At 41.5% G+C, this 11,237-nt stretch overlaps 1 protein-coding gene across 1 annotated transcript; it reads left to right on the top strand.

The window, feature by feature from the left end:
- Window positions 1–6,573, top strand: LOC140356496 (angiomotin-like 2a). The gene is made up of 11 exons (XM_072441465.1): window positions 1–111; window positions 625–1,344; window positions 1,642–1,801; window positions 2,770–2,914; window positions 2,993–3,082; window positions 3,578–3,873; window positions 4,390–4,565; window positions 4,657–4,758; window positions 4,859–5,049; window positions 5,203–5,334; window positions 5,576–6,573. The coding sequence occupies exons 2-11, from the start codon at window positions 683–685 to the stop codon at window positions 5,659–5,661; spliced, it is 2,040 nt and encodes a 679-aa protein (XP_072297566.1). The 5' UTR covers window positions 1–111; window positions 625–682; the 3' UTR covers window positions 5,662–6,573.
- The last annotated feature ends 4,664 nt before the right edge of the window (window positions 6,574–11,237 follow it).

The following is an 11,237-nucleotide window of genomic DNA, read 5'->3' as shown; positions in this document are numbered from 1 at the left end:
GAGGCAGGACGAAGCGCTCACGTCTAATATGAGACTCGTTTTACTTGGACTACTTCGGAATAACTACATTTGACTGAAACAAATAGATTCCCATGATGTGTTCGTGAGCTGGTAAGAACAAGCTTTCCCGTTCTCTCAGGCACAACACAACAGAACACGCTAAAAACTTCATTTAAAAACTGTGAAATAGGCCATATTAGCCTAACAGACCTTGTTTGCTGTTTCTACAATGTGTCTTAGACTAAAGTCTTTAAAGTACGTTTCGGCTGCTCTTAGGCTCATTAAAATGCGTATTCTGTTCGGGCGGTGCGCTTTTGCTCCCCCGTGAGATTGGAATTTTGGCGCATACTTTTTTTGCCTGCGATGGAAAATGTGTCCACGTTTCTTCTCTGTCGCTGTTGGGAAAAGTTTACTTGAGTACTTACACATTAATTATATCGTTACGTTTCAGCCTGTTTATGAATTTGGAGGGCGTTTTTCAATCAATAGGCACCAGTATCCGTCTATATTTAAGTTACTATGGCTACAGTGTTTATTCTAAAAATGGCATGTGGGGCAATGTGTGTTTGTATTTATCAATGTCATATCATAGTAATACTAATTAACTTTGTCATTCTCACACAGGTTTACAGCGGATCTATTTGAGAGTTTGGATCTGTCCCATAAAAGAAAAGCGAGCACTATGTCATCCACAGAGGAGTCTTCTGGCACAGTCCTGCACAGACTCATCCAGGAGCAGCTCCGATATGGAAACCCCACAGACACACGCACCTTACTGGCCATCCAGCAGCAGGCTCTGCGCGGAGGCAGCGGCAGTTCACCAAGCAGTGGAGGCGATATGAGCCGAAGCCCCCACTCCTCTCTGGAGAGTCTTACCCAAGAGGAGCCGTTGTCCCCCCAGCTATCAGCCCGGCAGGAGCCCCAGGGCCAGGAGCATCAGGGGGACTACCAACACTCAGAGAGCACCTTCCAGCTCTTCCAACTCCACGGCGAACAGCTACCGACATATGATCAGGCAAAGGTACACTCTCAGTACCTGGCCTCGCACTGGGATCCTACAGGCCCTGTCGTGCAGCTCCATGAGGGGGTCTTCCACGCAGAGGCGGACCACATGGACCTAAAGTGCAGCCATCCTCGGTCTCTGAGTGAGCAGTGCATGCAGATGTCTCTTGAGAGGACTGATATGACCAAAGCAGAAGCACTCAAAAGCACTTCTCACAGCTACCCAGAGTTGCCTTACTACAGCCCCCCAGGCCCAGAGAAACGCTGCCCTCCTCCAGAGTACTCAACGCCCATTCAGGGCCAAGGATTTATCCCTCACCAGTTCCAAGAACCTGTGCAAAGGTACTACAAAGAACCTACTCATTACACTCTACTTTGCATAACATTATCAGAGTAATGTGAATGACATCTGTGTAGGAGTCGTCTTTGTTTCACATGCGTAAACACCTCATACCTTCAAAATTAGTCATACTACGCTCCACTACTGTGAAATAATCCATTTCCGTGGAACAAGAATGTTTGTTCTGCCTCACACGCCGATATTGTCTTGATGATTAAACAACACATGTTTCTGATGTATTGTAAAGTCAACAAATATGACACCATTATATTTCCTCACTTTTTATTCTTTATCTCTAGGTTTGAGCAGCCAGGTGACGTTCCCTGCTACAGCTCATTACACAACATGCCACCTGCCGGTTTGGAGGAGCCCAACCAAGTGGAGCTGTTGCTTATGGAGAACGAGAGGCTGAGGCATGAGCTAGAGGTCCACAGGGAGAAAGGAGGCCGTATTCAAAAGGTAAAGACACATTCATTGCTTGATACACGTTCACTGAATATTTACACTTTAACACAAAAGGCCTTATCTTTGTCTACACAAAAACAAGCCCGATGAGCAGTTGTCAGCAAATCCTGTGCACACTTGCTCATCAGGAAGGGCAGAGGAGACCCACAGCTGCCACATTTCACTGGCGGCGACTGTTGCGCTGTTTACACACTGCCCTTATTGTGTGGCTGACCCAGAGGCAGCCAAAGTATGTGCGCCTGAGTTTCAGTGAGGCCGCACACTCACATCACAGTCATCACATGTCACTCAGTAGTCATTCGGTGTCAGTCCACTTCTCCTAACTGCCTTTCACTATTACTAGTCGACAGGGCTAAAACATGATGCCGTGTCTCCTTTTACAGCAGACATTTGACACCTTCAGCCAATCATTGTAAATCTTTTCTGCTGGAGATGTGTCACGTGGTTCTGCCTGCTCTCAGCCTTAAAGAATGGTAATTGCTGAGGTTGGAAACTTTTCCCCGCCAGCCGCAGCCCTGAGTAAACATGCCTGTGTGACTGCTGTAATGGTGGGTGTCTCTTTGCCGTCTCCACAGCCCAGGCACAGGCATGTACACCTTCCGCGCGCTGGCAGCCTTCCCAGAATCCTTTTACAGTGTGTCTGTGTGTGCTTGTGAAGTTGTGCCGTGCTTGTGTACACGCGCTTTTTTGCACTCACACCTGGAACATGAGCTATCAACCTCAGGAATGTAGATATAAATCAGTCACACAGGGAGTGGTGCGGGCTAAAATTCCTTCTCCAAATTATACTGCAAACACACTGTAGTACTATATGATCCCGTGCATAAACATTTAGTGTGTTTACTGTAAAAACATGGACCTAAGCTGTAGCTCCTCCCTGGTAAATGAAGTAGACTAACCAAAAGTCTCCTCTCTCCCCTTTTCTATTTCTGTATCCCTTGTTCCTTCCTTTAACTTCCCAGTTGGAGCAGGAAATCCAGCGCATTTCGGAGGCTTATGAAACCCTGATGAAGGGAAGCACAAAGAGGGAAACTCTGGAGCAGACCTTAAGACGGAGGCTGGTGGCTGAGGTCAGACGACTTCAGGATTTTAACAGAGACCTAAGAGGTATGAAGCTCGAAAGTTTATTCACTCACTCTTGGTGTCATAAGTGGATGTTCTGACCAAAATCTAAATTTGCCACAGAAAACTTGGAAAATGCCAGATCACATGTGGCAAAAGAAGCTCAGGCCGCAGACCACAACCAGCACATCATGGCTAAACTCCTTGAACAAAGTAAGTATTGCGTGTTCCCAGCTCACTTTTCTATCAACATGCATGATTGGATCGTTACAGAGCAAACTAAGCTAATTTGTAGTTCAGGAATTCCACTTGCATAAGAAGGCTTAAAATGAGGAATTCAACCCACACGGCCTCCCTGAAAGAAAGACATTTGAAATGTAGCGAGCATAAATGAAAGAGCAGCTTGGAGAGTGGTTAAAAATGAGGTTCCCCACCTGTGATTCTTGTCTGTGTTAAAAGCAGTGTTTGTTTAGCCTTGATGAGGAATGCTCTGTGTGATGTGGGTCAAAGGGATAGGGCAGCTTTCACCCCCTTCCTCTTCTGTCTTCCTCTCAACATACCACAAGTGCTTCACTTAATGAAGAACACTGGGCTCCATGTTAGGGCCTCTGCTTCTTATTACCAACTTCATAGAAAGAGTCCGTTTCTTGCCGTGAAGGGAATGTGCTGAAGACCGCTGTTGAATTAAATCTGTCTTTTTTGTTACAGATGAAGAGCAGAACAGTGAACGTGAGCGCATTGAGCGAGAGCTGCAGCGCCTGAGGGGGATGGCGGAGGACCAGACCGTGAAGGCAAAGCGGTTGGAGGATGCCTTAGAGTCTGCGCTGGGCCGTGGTCGTCAGATGGAGGACGAGCTCCGTCGGAAGCGAGCGTACGTGGAGAAAGTGGAGAGGCTGCAGAGCGCCCTGGCACAGCTGCAGTCCACCTGTGAGAAACGCGAGAGCCTGGAGATGAAGCTGAGGACGCGACTGGAGCAGGAGCTGCGCACCTTAAGGGCACAGCAGGTAAAACAAAAAGCACAAACGACGTGATAGTATTTAAAGCCGAGCGGTGGAACATTTAAACCAATTAATAAGATGTTGAAAAATACCTTAAAACTCTAAGTGGGGCAGACCTGACTCATTATTCTGGAGAGGAAGATGTTGCAGCTTTAGTTTGAAGGAGAAATGTTGTCAATTGTAAACCGCAATAGGGATTTACAACTTACGGTAATAATAGAAAAAGGTTCATTGACTTTCTGTTCAAAAGTGCAAAAGATATTTACTGATACTGCAACTACTTCCTTTTCATAGTGGCATTTTATTGCAGATTATCACATGGTGGTGATTTTACATTAGACTTTACTCCACTTACTCATGAACACAAAAACATCAAATAGCAAATAGCAAATTTGTAGTTGAGCATTAGGAGTGTATTCGATATGTTTTAGTTTATGTATCAGCGTTATCTCTGGCTTCTCTGGTAATTTATGGTTAAAAATCAACAATCACTAGTTTAAATTCCCTGTGTTTCTTTCATAGAGGCAGAACCAGCCCCCGGGAACAACCATGAGCTCTCTTCAAGAGCATCTTCAGGAGAAGGAGGAGCGGATCCTCGCTCTGGAGGCTGACATGGTGCGCTGGGAGCAGAAGTATTTAGAGGAGAGCACCATGAGGCAGTTTGCTATGGAGGTGGCTGCTACAGCGGCAGCTCAAAGGTAAGAAAAGAAACTACGTCTGTGGAGGCATCTTACATTTGCATACTATTCACCTTATATAAATGAACCTGTAATTTCCCTTTGATTGCAGGGACACCACCATCATTAACCACTCGCCCTGCCATTCCTCTAATAACAGTTTTAATGAGGACCTTCCACCTGCAGACTACAGGAATCAAGAGATGGAAAACAGGTACAGAACATATGAGCAGCTGAACTGCTTCTGTGTTGTTGGGAAATGTTTTGAGTTTGGCTATTGTTAACCAAATGTCATTGTACTTTTTTTTTTTTAGAATCCGTACTCTTTATGCTCAGATTTTGGAAAAGGACGCTGTAATAAAAATTCTCAACCAGCGGCTACACCAAGACCAAGGGAAAAGGGAGGAATGTCCTGCTCAGCTCTATTGTAAGACGGGGGCACCTCTGCGACCGGCCTCCTCCACTCCTGCCATCTGCACTGGCACCAGCAGCACCAAGAGCAGAGGTGAGCTATATTATGTTGCAGTGTTTGAATCATTTATGTTGATGATACCCAAACCATGCCCTTGGTGTATTTCATTACCTAGTCAAATCACCATACCCAATTCCAATGAAACTTCTCATTATTTACACAGCCTTTTCGATGATTGTCTTTCAGGGAAGAGTCTTTCAGATGATCAGACGTTGCCAAATCGACAATTTTCTGCACAATCTGAACCGGGGACTCTGGAGCGACCTGTGACAGGAACTAAAGCCAAACTGGCTTCGAGTCTAACTAAGCTTAACACTGGTAAGAATCTGATCATTTACTCTATGTTCTTTTGTCTAAGGGTGCATACATGTAATATAAACAATAGCATGCACATAACACAAGTGCATTTACCTCAGGCCCTTGTATGTTCTGAGACCGTCTGGCAGCTCATGGCTCATAATGTGTGCCTTTATGTTTGGAGCATCAGTGGTCACTGAGCAACTTTATCCTTGTTTTTCAACTGTGTTTTAATGATTTTATTTTTGTTTATATTTTTCAGAGAAGACAGTGCCTAAAAAGTTGCTACTAAATCCATTCAAAGGCTTGGATGAAGTGGAGACGGAAGCTGTGGAAATATTTATTTAAATGATCTGGAGGTGGACGTTGAGCAAGTGTCTGTGAATGACAAAAGAACGTTAGAAAAAGGACATTAGGGTTTTGGGCCAGAGCTGTGCTCTGACTCACTCTTGACCTTTCATCTCGCTGACCTGCTGCTGGCAGCATGTGCAGCTTCAGAGAAAGAGGACATCTAAGCTACTTGGACAGTATTGTGGATTGTAATAGGGCAACATGTTTTCTCAGAGTGAATGCCAAAATATTTATATTCTACAGTATATATGTGAAATATTGCTGCTTTCCCCATCCTTAAATAGTATTTCCTTACTGAAAAAGCTAGATATTTATTGTGGTTTCTACATTTTCTAAAATATATGTAATTTATGTGAAGCATAGACATGCATTCCCCTTCTTGTCAAGTTATAATTCTAAACAATCTCAACTCAGATCTGGAATCTATTCCCATTAATTGATAAAATCATTACACTTATTTTATTTACTCCTATGGTTTGTCATATTCCTTTAGCCTCTGTAGCTGGATCTACAAGTGTGTAAGGCTCTGTGACCAGAATGTTCCTAATATATTAAACAAAAGTACTTCTTGACAATATGTTTGCATGAATGATACGTGTGAGAGTAACGTGGTCTCTGCAGGACAGAGTGCCACAGGCAGAAGAGGAAAACGACTGTTTACTGTGAGCTTCTGAACTAACAGGTTAATTTTATTAATATATTGTTATACGTGTATTTTTACAGATATTTGTATTATTTTAGATATTGCATTGAGCAGAACGCCAAAGAGTTATGTTCTGAATATCACAGTCTTGTCTACCTGTACACAAGTGTTAACTCCATATGTGACATTTCTGTGAACTTCAAACAATATGAAGGTTTTTACAGTTGAATGCAACATTTCATAAAACAATAAACTGTTTGAATATACCTGGTAATTCTTCCTTTAGTTTAGCCTAATAATAATGAACGTGGTTAGCCACAGTATGCTCTTCATTCCTGTGTTCTTGTTCCAAAGCAAGTGCTCTTCATTAATGAATACCAGAGCTGCATTCTTTTGGGTTCAACTTTCTCGAGTGGCCCTCTCTCTTGTTCTCTTGCCATCAGGAGCATGCTTGACATAGATCACATTCTCAGAAGGGCATGTAACCTTATATGTGACAAAGACAAGTTTCTCCCAGATTAGTCACTAATACCTTTTCAAATTCCTGCTTGCTGTCGCACACCTTTTCTAAATAATAAACATTTTCCAATTCTATTTTGTGAAGCACGTGACGTTCAAACAGTGGAGGTCACACATTGCTTCAGTTAGACCTCATGTGCACATGGTAAAATAAAAAAGGCAAGTTGTACTTATGCTGTCAATAACATGCAAGAGAAGATAGTAGAAAAAGCTTCAGTTGTAGTCATCTGGACTCAGTTAGAAAAAATAGACGTTTCGACTCTCATCCACGAGTCATTGTCAATAAAAGAATTTAGGTCGAGAACTCCGTTGCACCAATGAAATTTCCCCATGTGGGACAATAAAGGAATATCTTATCTTATCTTTATTAATACTGTTCTGTGGTAAGACCCGCCCATTGGGCGGAGCCTTCCTGAAGTAGAAGGAGTTGTTTGTTTCAACAGAAACTCCCCCCTTGTATCTACCGAGCTAGCCTATTCAGAATCTTAATGGGCTGTTAGAATCCTCTTTGTCTTTGTGAGACCCTGGCTCAACCACCCTGAGTACCTGATTAGCATCTAAATGTCCTGGTCCTGGTCCTCTACCTTTCCAGGGGTTCAGTATACCATTATAGATACCAGGGAGATTGAATCTTAGCCCTCCATTCCTGTTTAAAGAAGGTCTTTCTTTTTTAACAAAAATAGCTTCCTTGACTCCTCTTTCAAACCATCTTTTCTCCCTGCTTAAAACCTTCACCTCACCGTCTTCAAACGAGTGATTAGAGGCTTCAAGATGGAGATGCACGGCACTCTGAGGCCCAGAACTTGTATTTCTTCTGTTCTCTTGTGTAGAGGCTGTTTCGTCTCACCTATGTAACGTTCTTTACAGCTTTCTTCACCTCATTGGATCGAATAAACTAGCAACAGAGCAATGTAGTTTATTCGATCCAATGCAGTGAAGAAAGCTGTAAAGAACGTTACATAGGTGAGACGAAACAGCCTCTACACAAGAGAACAGAAGAAATACAAGTTCAGGACCTCAGAGTGCCGTGCATCTCCATCTTGAAGCCTCTAATCACTCGTTTGAAGACGGTGAGGTGAAGGTTTTAAGCAGGGAGAAAAGATGGTTTGAAAGAGGAGTCAAGGAAGCTATTTTTGTTAAAAAAGAAAGACCTTCTTTAAACAGAAATGGAGGGTTAAGATTCAATCTCCCTGGTATCTATAATGGTATACTGAACCCCTGGAAAGGTAGAGGACCAGGACCAGGACATTTAGATGCTAATCAGGTACTCAGGGTGGTTGAGCCAGGGTCTCACAAAGACAAAAAGGATTCTAATAGCCCATGAAAATTCTGAATAGGCTAGCTCGGTAGATACAAGGGGGGAGTTTCTGTTGAAACAAACAACTCCTTCTACTTCAGGAAGGCTCCGCCCAATGGGCGGGTCTTACCACAGAACAGTATTAATATCGGAGTTCTCGATCTAAATTCTGTTATTGACAATGACTCTTGGATGAGAGTCGAAACGTCTATTTTTTCTAACTGAGTCCAGATGACTACAACTGAAGCTTTTTCTACTATGGAACACGCCTGGACGAATGAGGGATTACACCGACATACAAGAGAAGATGCAATAAAGAGTTTGAAGAGAGGATGTGAAGGGAAAACCCAGAGCAGGAAATGGTGGTATGCAGTGCCATCAATTGTATTTCTGAAGTCTTATCTGGAATACTTACCGACAACATTGTGAAGTCTTTGCCAACATTCCTCTGAGGATGTGAAAGGCAGCTGACGTGTTCGGACTTCACTCCTGTTTCCCAGAAATTAAACGATGAAGGATGATAGGACATGGATGGAAGTCAAAGGTTAAATTCCTTAAAGGTAAAAATATGTCACCTCCAACATCATATTGTGCTTGTTCTAACCAGCAGCAGCCTAGAACATGGTAAAGCCCCCCCCCCCCTCCTCCCCTCACTCTACTTTCACACAGCACTGTACAGCAAGCCTGATGTACACACAGTTTATGCATTAACTGCCATTTAATGTCAGTCCAGTCTAGCAGCAGGAAAAAGCCATCACAAAAACATAGAAAACACAAATTGCGACGACGTTTGAGGACAAAATAATGATCACGATACTACCACTACTACTACTACTAATAATAACATGTCCGCCCATGTCCATGCTTCCTTGGTAGGTTCACTAAACATGATGATGGATGATGAGGAAAAAAAAGGCCTCATAATATTAATAATAAGAATAAAACTTCTACTACAACACTAATTGTGATGCGGTGGAAGAACTTTAAGTCTCATTCATCTTCCTGTTTATGACAGGTCGTCTTCTTATGTTAATCTTATTTGTTATTTTTGTTTTGTAACTTTTAAGCTGGGTTGTTCCTGTTTTCAGGATTTGTTCTCAACACATCTCACAAAGTACAAAGTGGGTTCATGTTGGTCTGTGTCTGTTTTACATTTTGTTACATTCTATTATTTTCCAATCTTTGCACTAAATTGTAGATTTAGTGCAAAGTTGATCAGACGAAGCTTATAAAAGTCAATAATACTTTGTGAGTAGCATGTGTTTTCTCTCTGACCTCTGACTCTCTGAAGGGGGTGTAATAGCAGCCAGCATAAAGGCTTCCAGTTATTATCTATCTATTGTGTAAACTTTTACACAATTAAAAGTTGGTCCATATTGCAATAATAATATACAATGTTTTGACACACGCTTGTGCATTTCAGGTTCAAAATATAAAAGGATTATGTCTTGCTTTAAGGAGTATTTGTAAGACATGAAAACATTAACAAAAGCTTTTGTTTTGAAAATGCCAAAGTTCTGGGCACTGTGCCTCATATTATTATTACTATTTTGTTTGTGTTTGTCTACAATAAGTTTCCTTTGTAACTTTAAACCATGGGGTCACTATATGCTCTACAAAAGAAGACAAACAAGCCACTCGTGGATAAGGATAAGGATTATACCTTTATTTGACCCTATCATGTACGCTTTTGGGGGATGCATAGATTTCTCACAGTGAACAATGTTATTGCTCCAGGAAAGACAAAAACAAATTATTGGTTGAATTTTTGACACCACTATCTGAAGCAAAATCCATAAATCCATACATACATTATTATAGTACTCTTCAAATGAATAGCATACTAGGTCTTACAAAGTTACAAACCAGATATAATAGCAATATATATTTTAAAAAGTTTTCCACATGGACATAATAGGATCATACAGTTCTATAGGTCCATGGTTATAGAGAGCGCTTTGTGCCTTTGAGCGTTCTGATCCAATGGCTCCATCTGCAGGAAAACCTACTGAATTCTGCAATATTTTTTTCTTGAGACAAGTCAAGTGGTGGTCAATAAATGGCCTGAAAAGAGAGTCATGCCTGTCTTGTGTTCATGCTTCGTTGACAAAAAATATGAATATGAATTATGAGTATATTAAATTGTCCTGAGAATTAAATGTTCTTCTCATGCACAAATATTATCATTTTTTTAATTATAATTTTTACGAATTTTGAACAAATGATTCGATACTCAACGATCCAACCTGGAGACACCGTTTTAAAATTGTCAGCCCTGTGACAAATCTTTTAAACCCAATGACATCCAGCGCTGCCACCCAGCGCCTAGGTTCAGCTCAGGTCCAGGTCCAGGTCAGAACTCTGATTTACATGGGATGTGATAGATTAACCTCTACAAAGCATACTGTATTGTGTAAAAACGTTGTAAAAACACAGAGCAGAAAATGCAACGGGACCGAGGAAATGTGATGTGTGTGCTTTTTGTGTTAGTGATGTTTTTATGTCAGATTCTACTCTACAGCATTGTTGTTAAAGCTATTATTAATGTACCAATACTGTATAGTCAATGTTGAATTTGGTTGATTAATTGTTAAAGTTACTTTATTATTATTTTGCTTACACTCTGGGCAGAGACAGACACACAGACATCCATTCACTCTCAAGTTCATTCACTGTGGTGGTGGAGGACGATATGTGGATAAAATAAACCCCTAATCTTACCAAGCAAAAAACAAATTTAAGACGTTGTTAAAGGTGTGATTGTAACTTTCACAGTTGCACAATTCAGCATTTGAAAGTAAAATACTGATTAATGAAATGGGATAAACACTGATTGATCCATATTTGATGTATTTGCCATTTTGTTACATTGTAGAATTTGACATTTGAACTTTCACTGAAAACTCTGAAAAAATAAATAAAAGTAGCATTGTTGGCTGCCTAGTTGAAAGTCCTGCAGATGTTCAGTAGGATTTGTAGCAAAGAATAAAATTCGCTGGCATACACTCCTTGTAAGTTTTAGATATGATGACACCATATACAGAAAAACTTACTGAAGTGAATTATCAGTAGAACTTTGGCTCAGGGTTATGCTAATTGCACATTCATCATAAG

Source organism: Eucyclogobius newberryi, unplaced genomic scaffold, assembly GCF_026437365.1.
Source record: "Eucyclogobius newberryi isolate DKJ021-1_F unplaced genomic scaffold, fEucNew1.0.hap1 SCAF_12, whole genome shotgun sequence".
NCBI lineage: Eukaryota > Metazoa > Chordata > Actinopteri > Gobiiformes > Gobiidae > Eucyclogobius > Eucyclogobius newberryi.
This window is presented reverse-complemented; position numbering and strand designations above follow the sequence as displayed.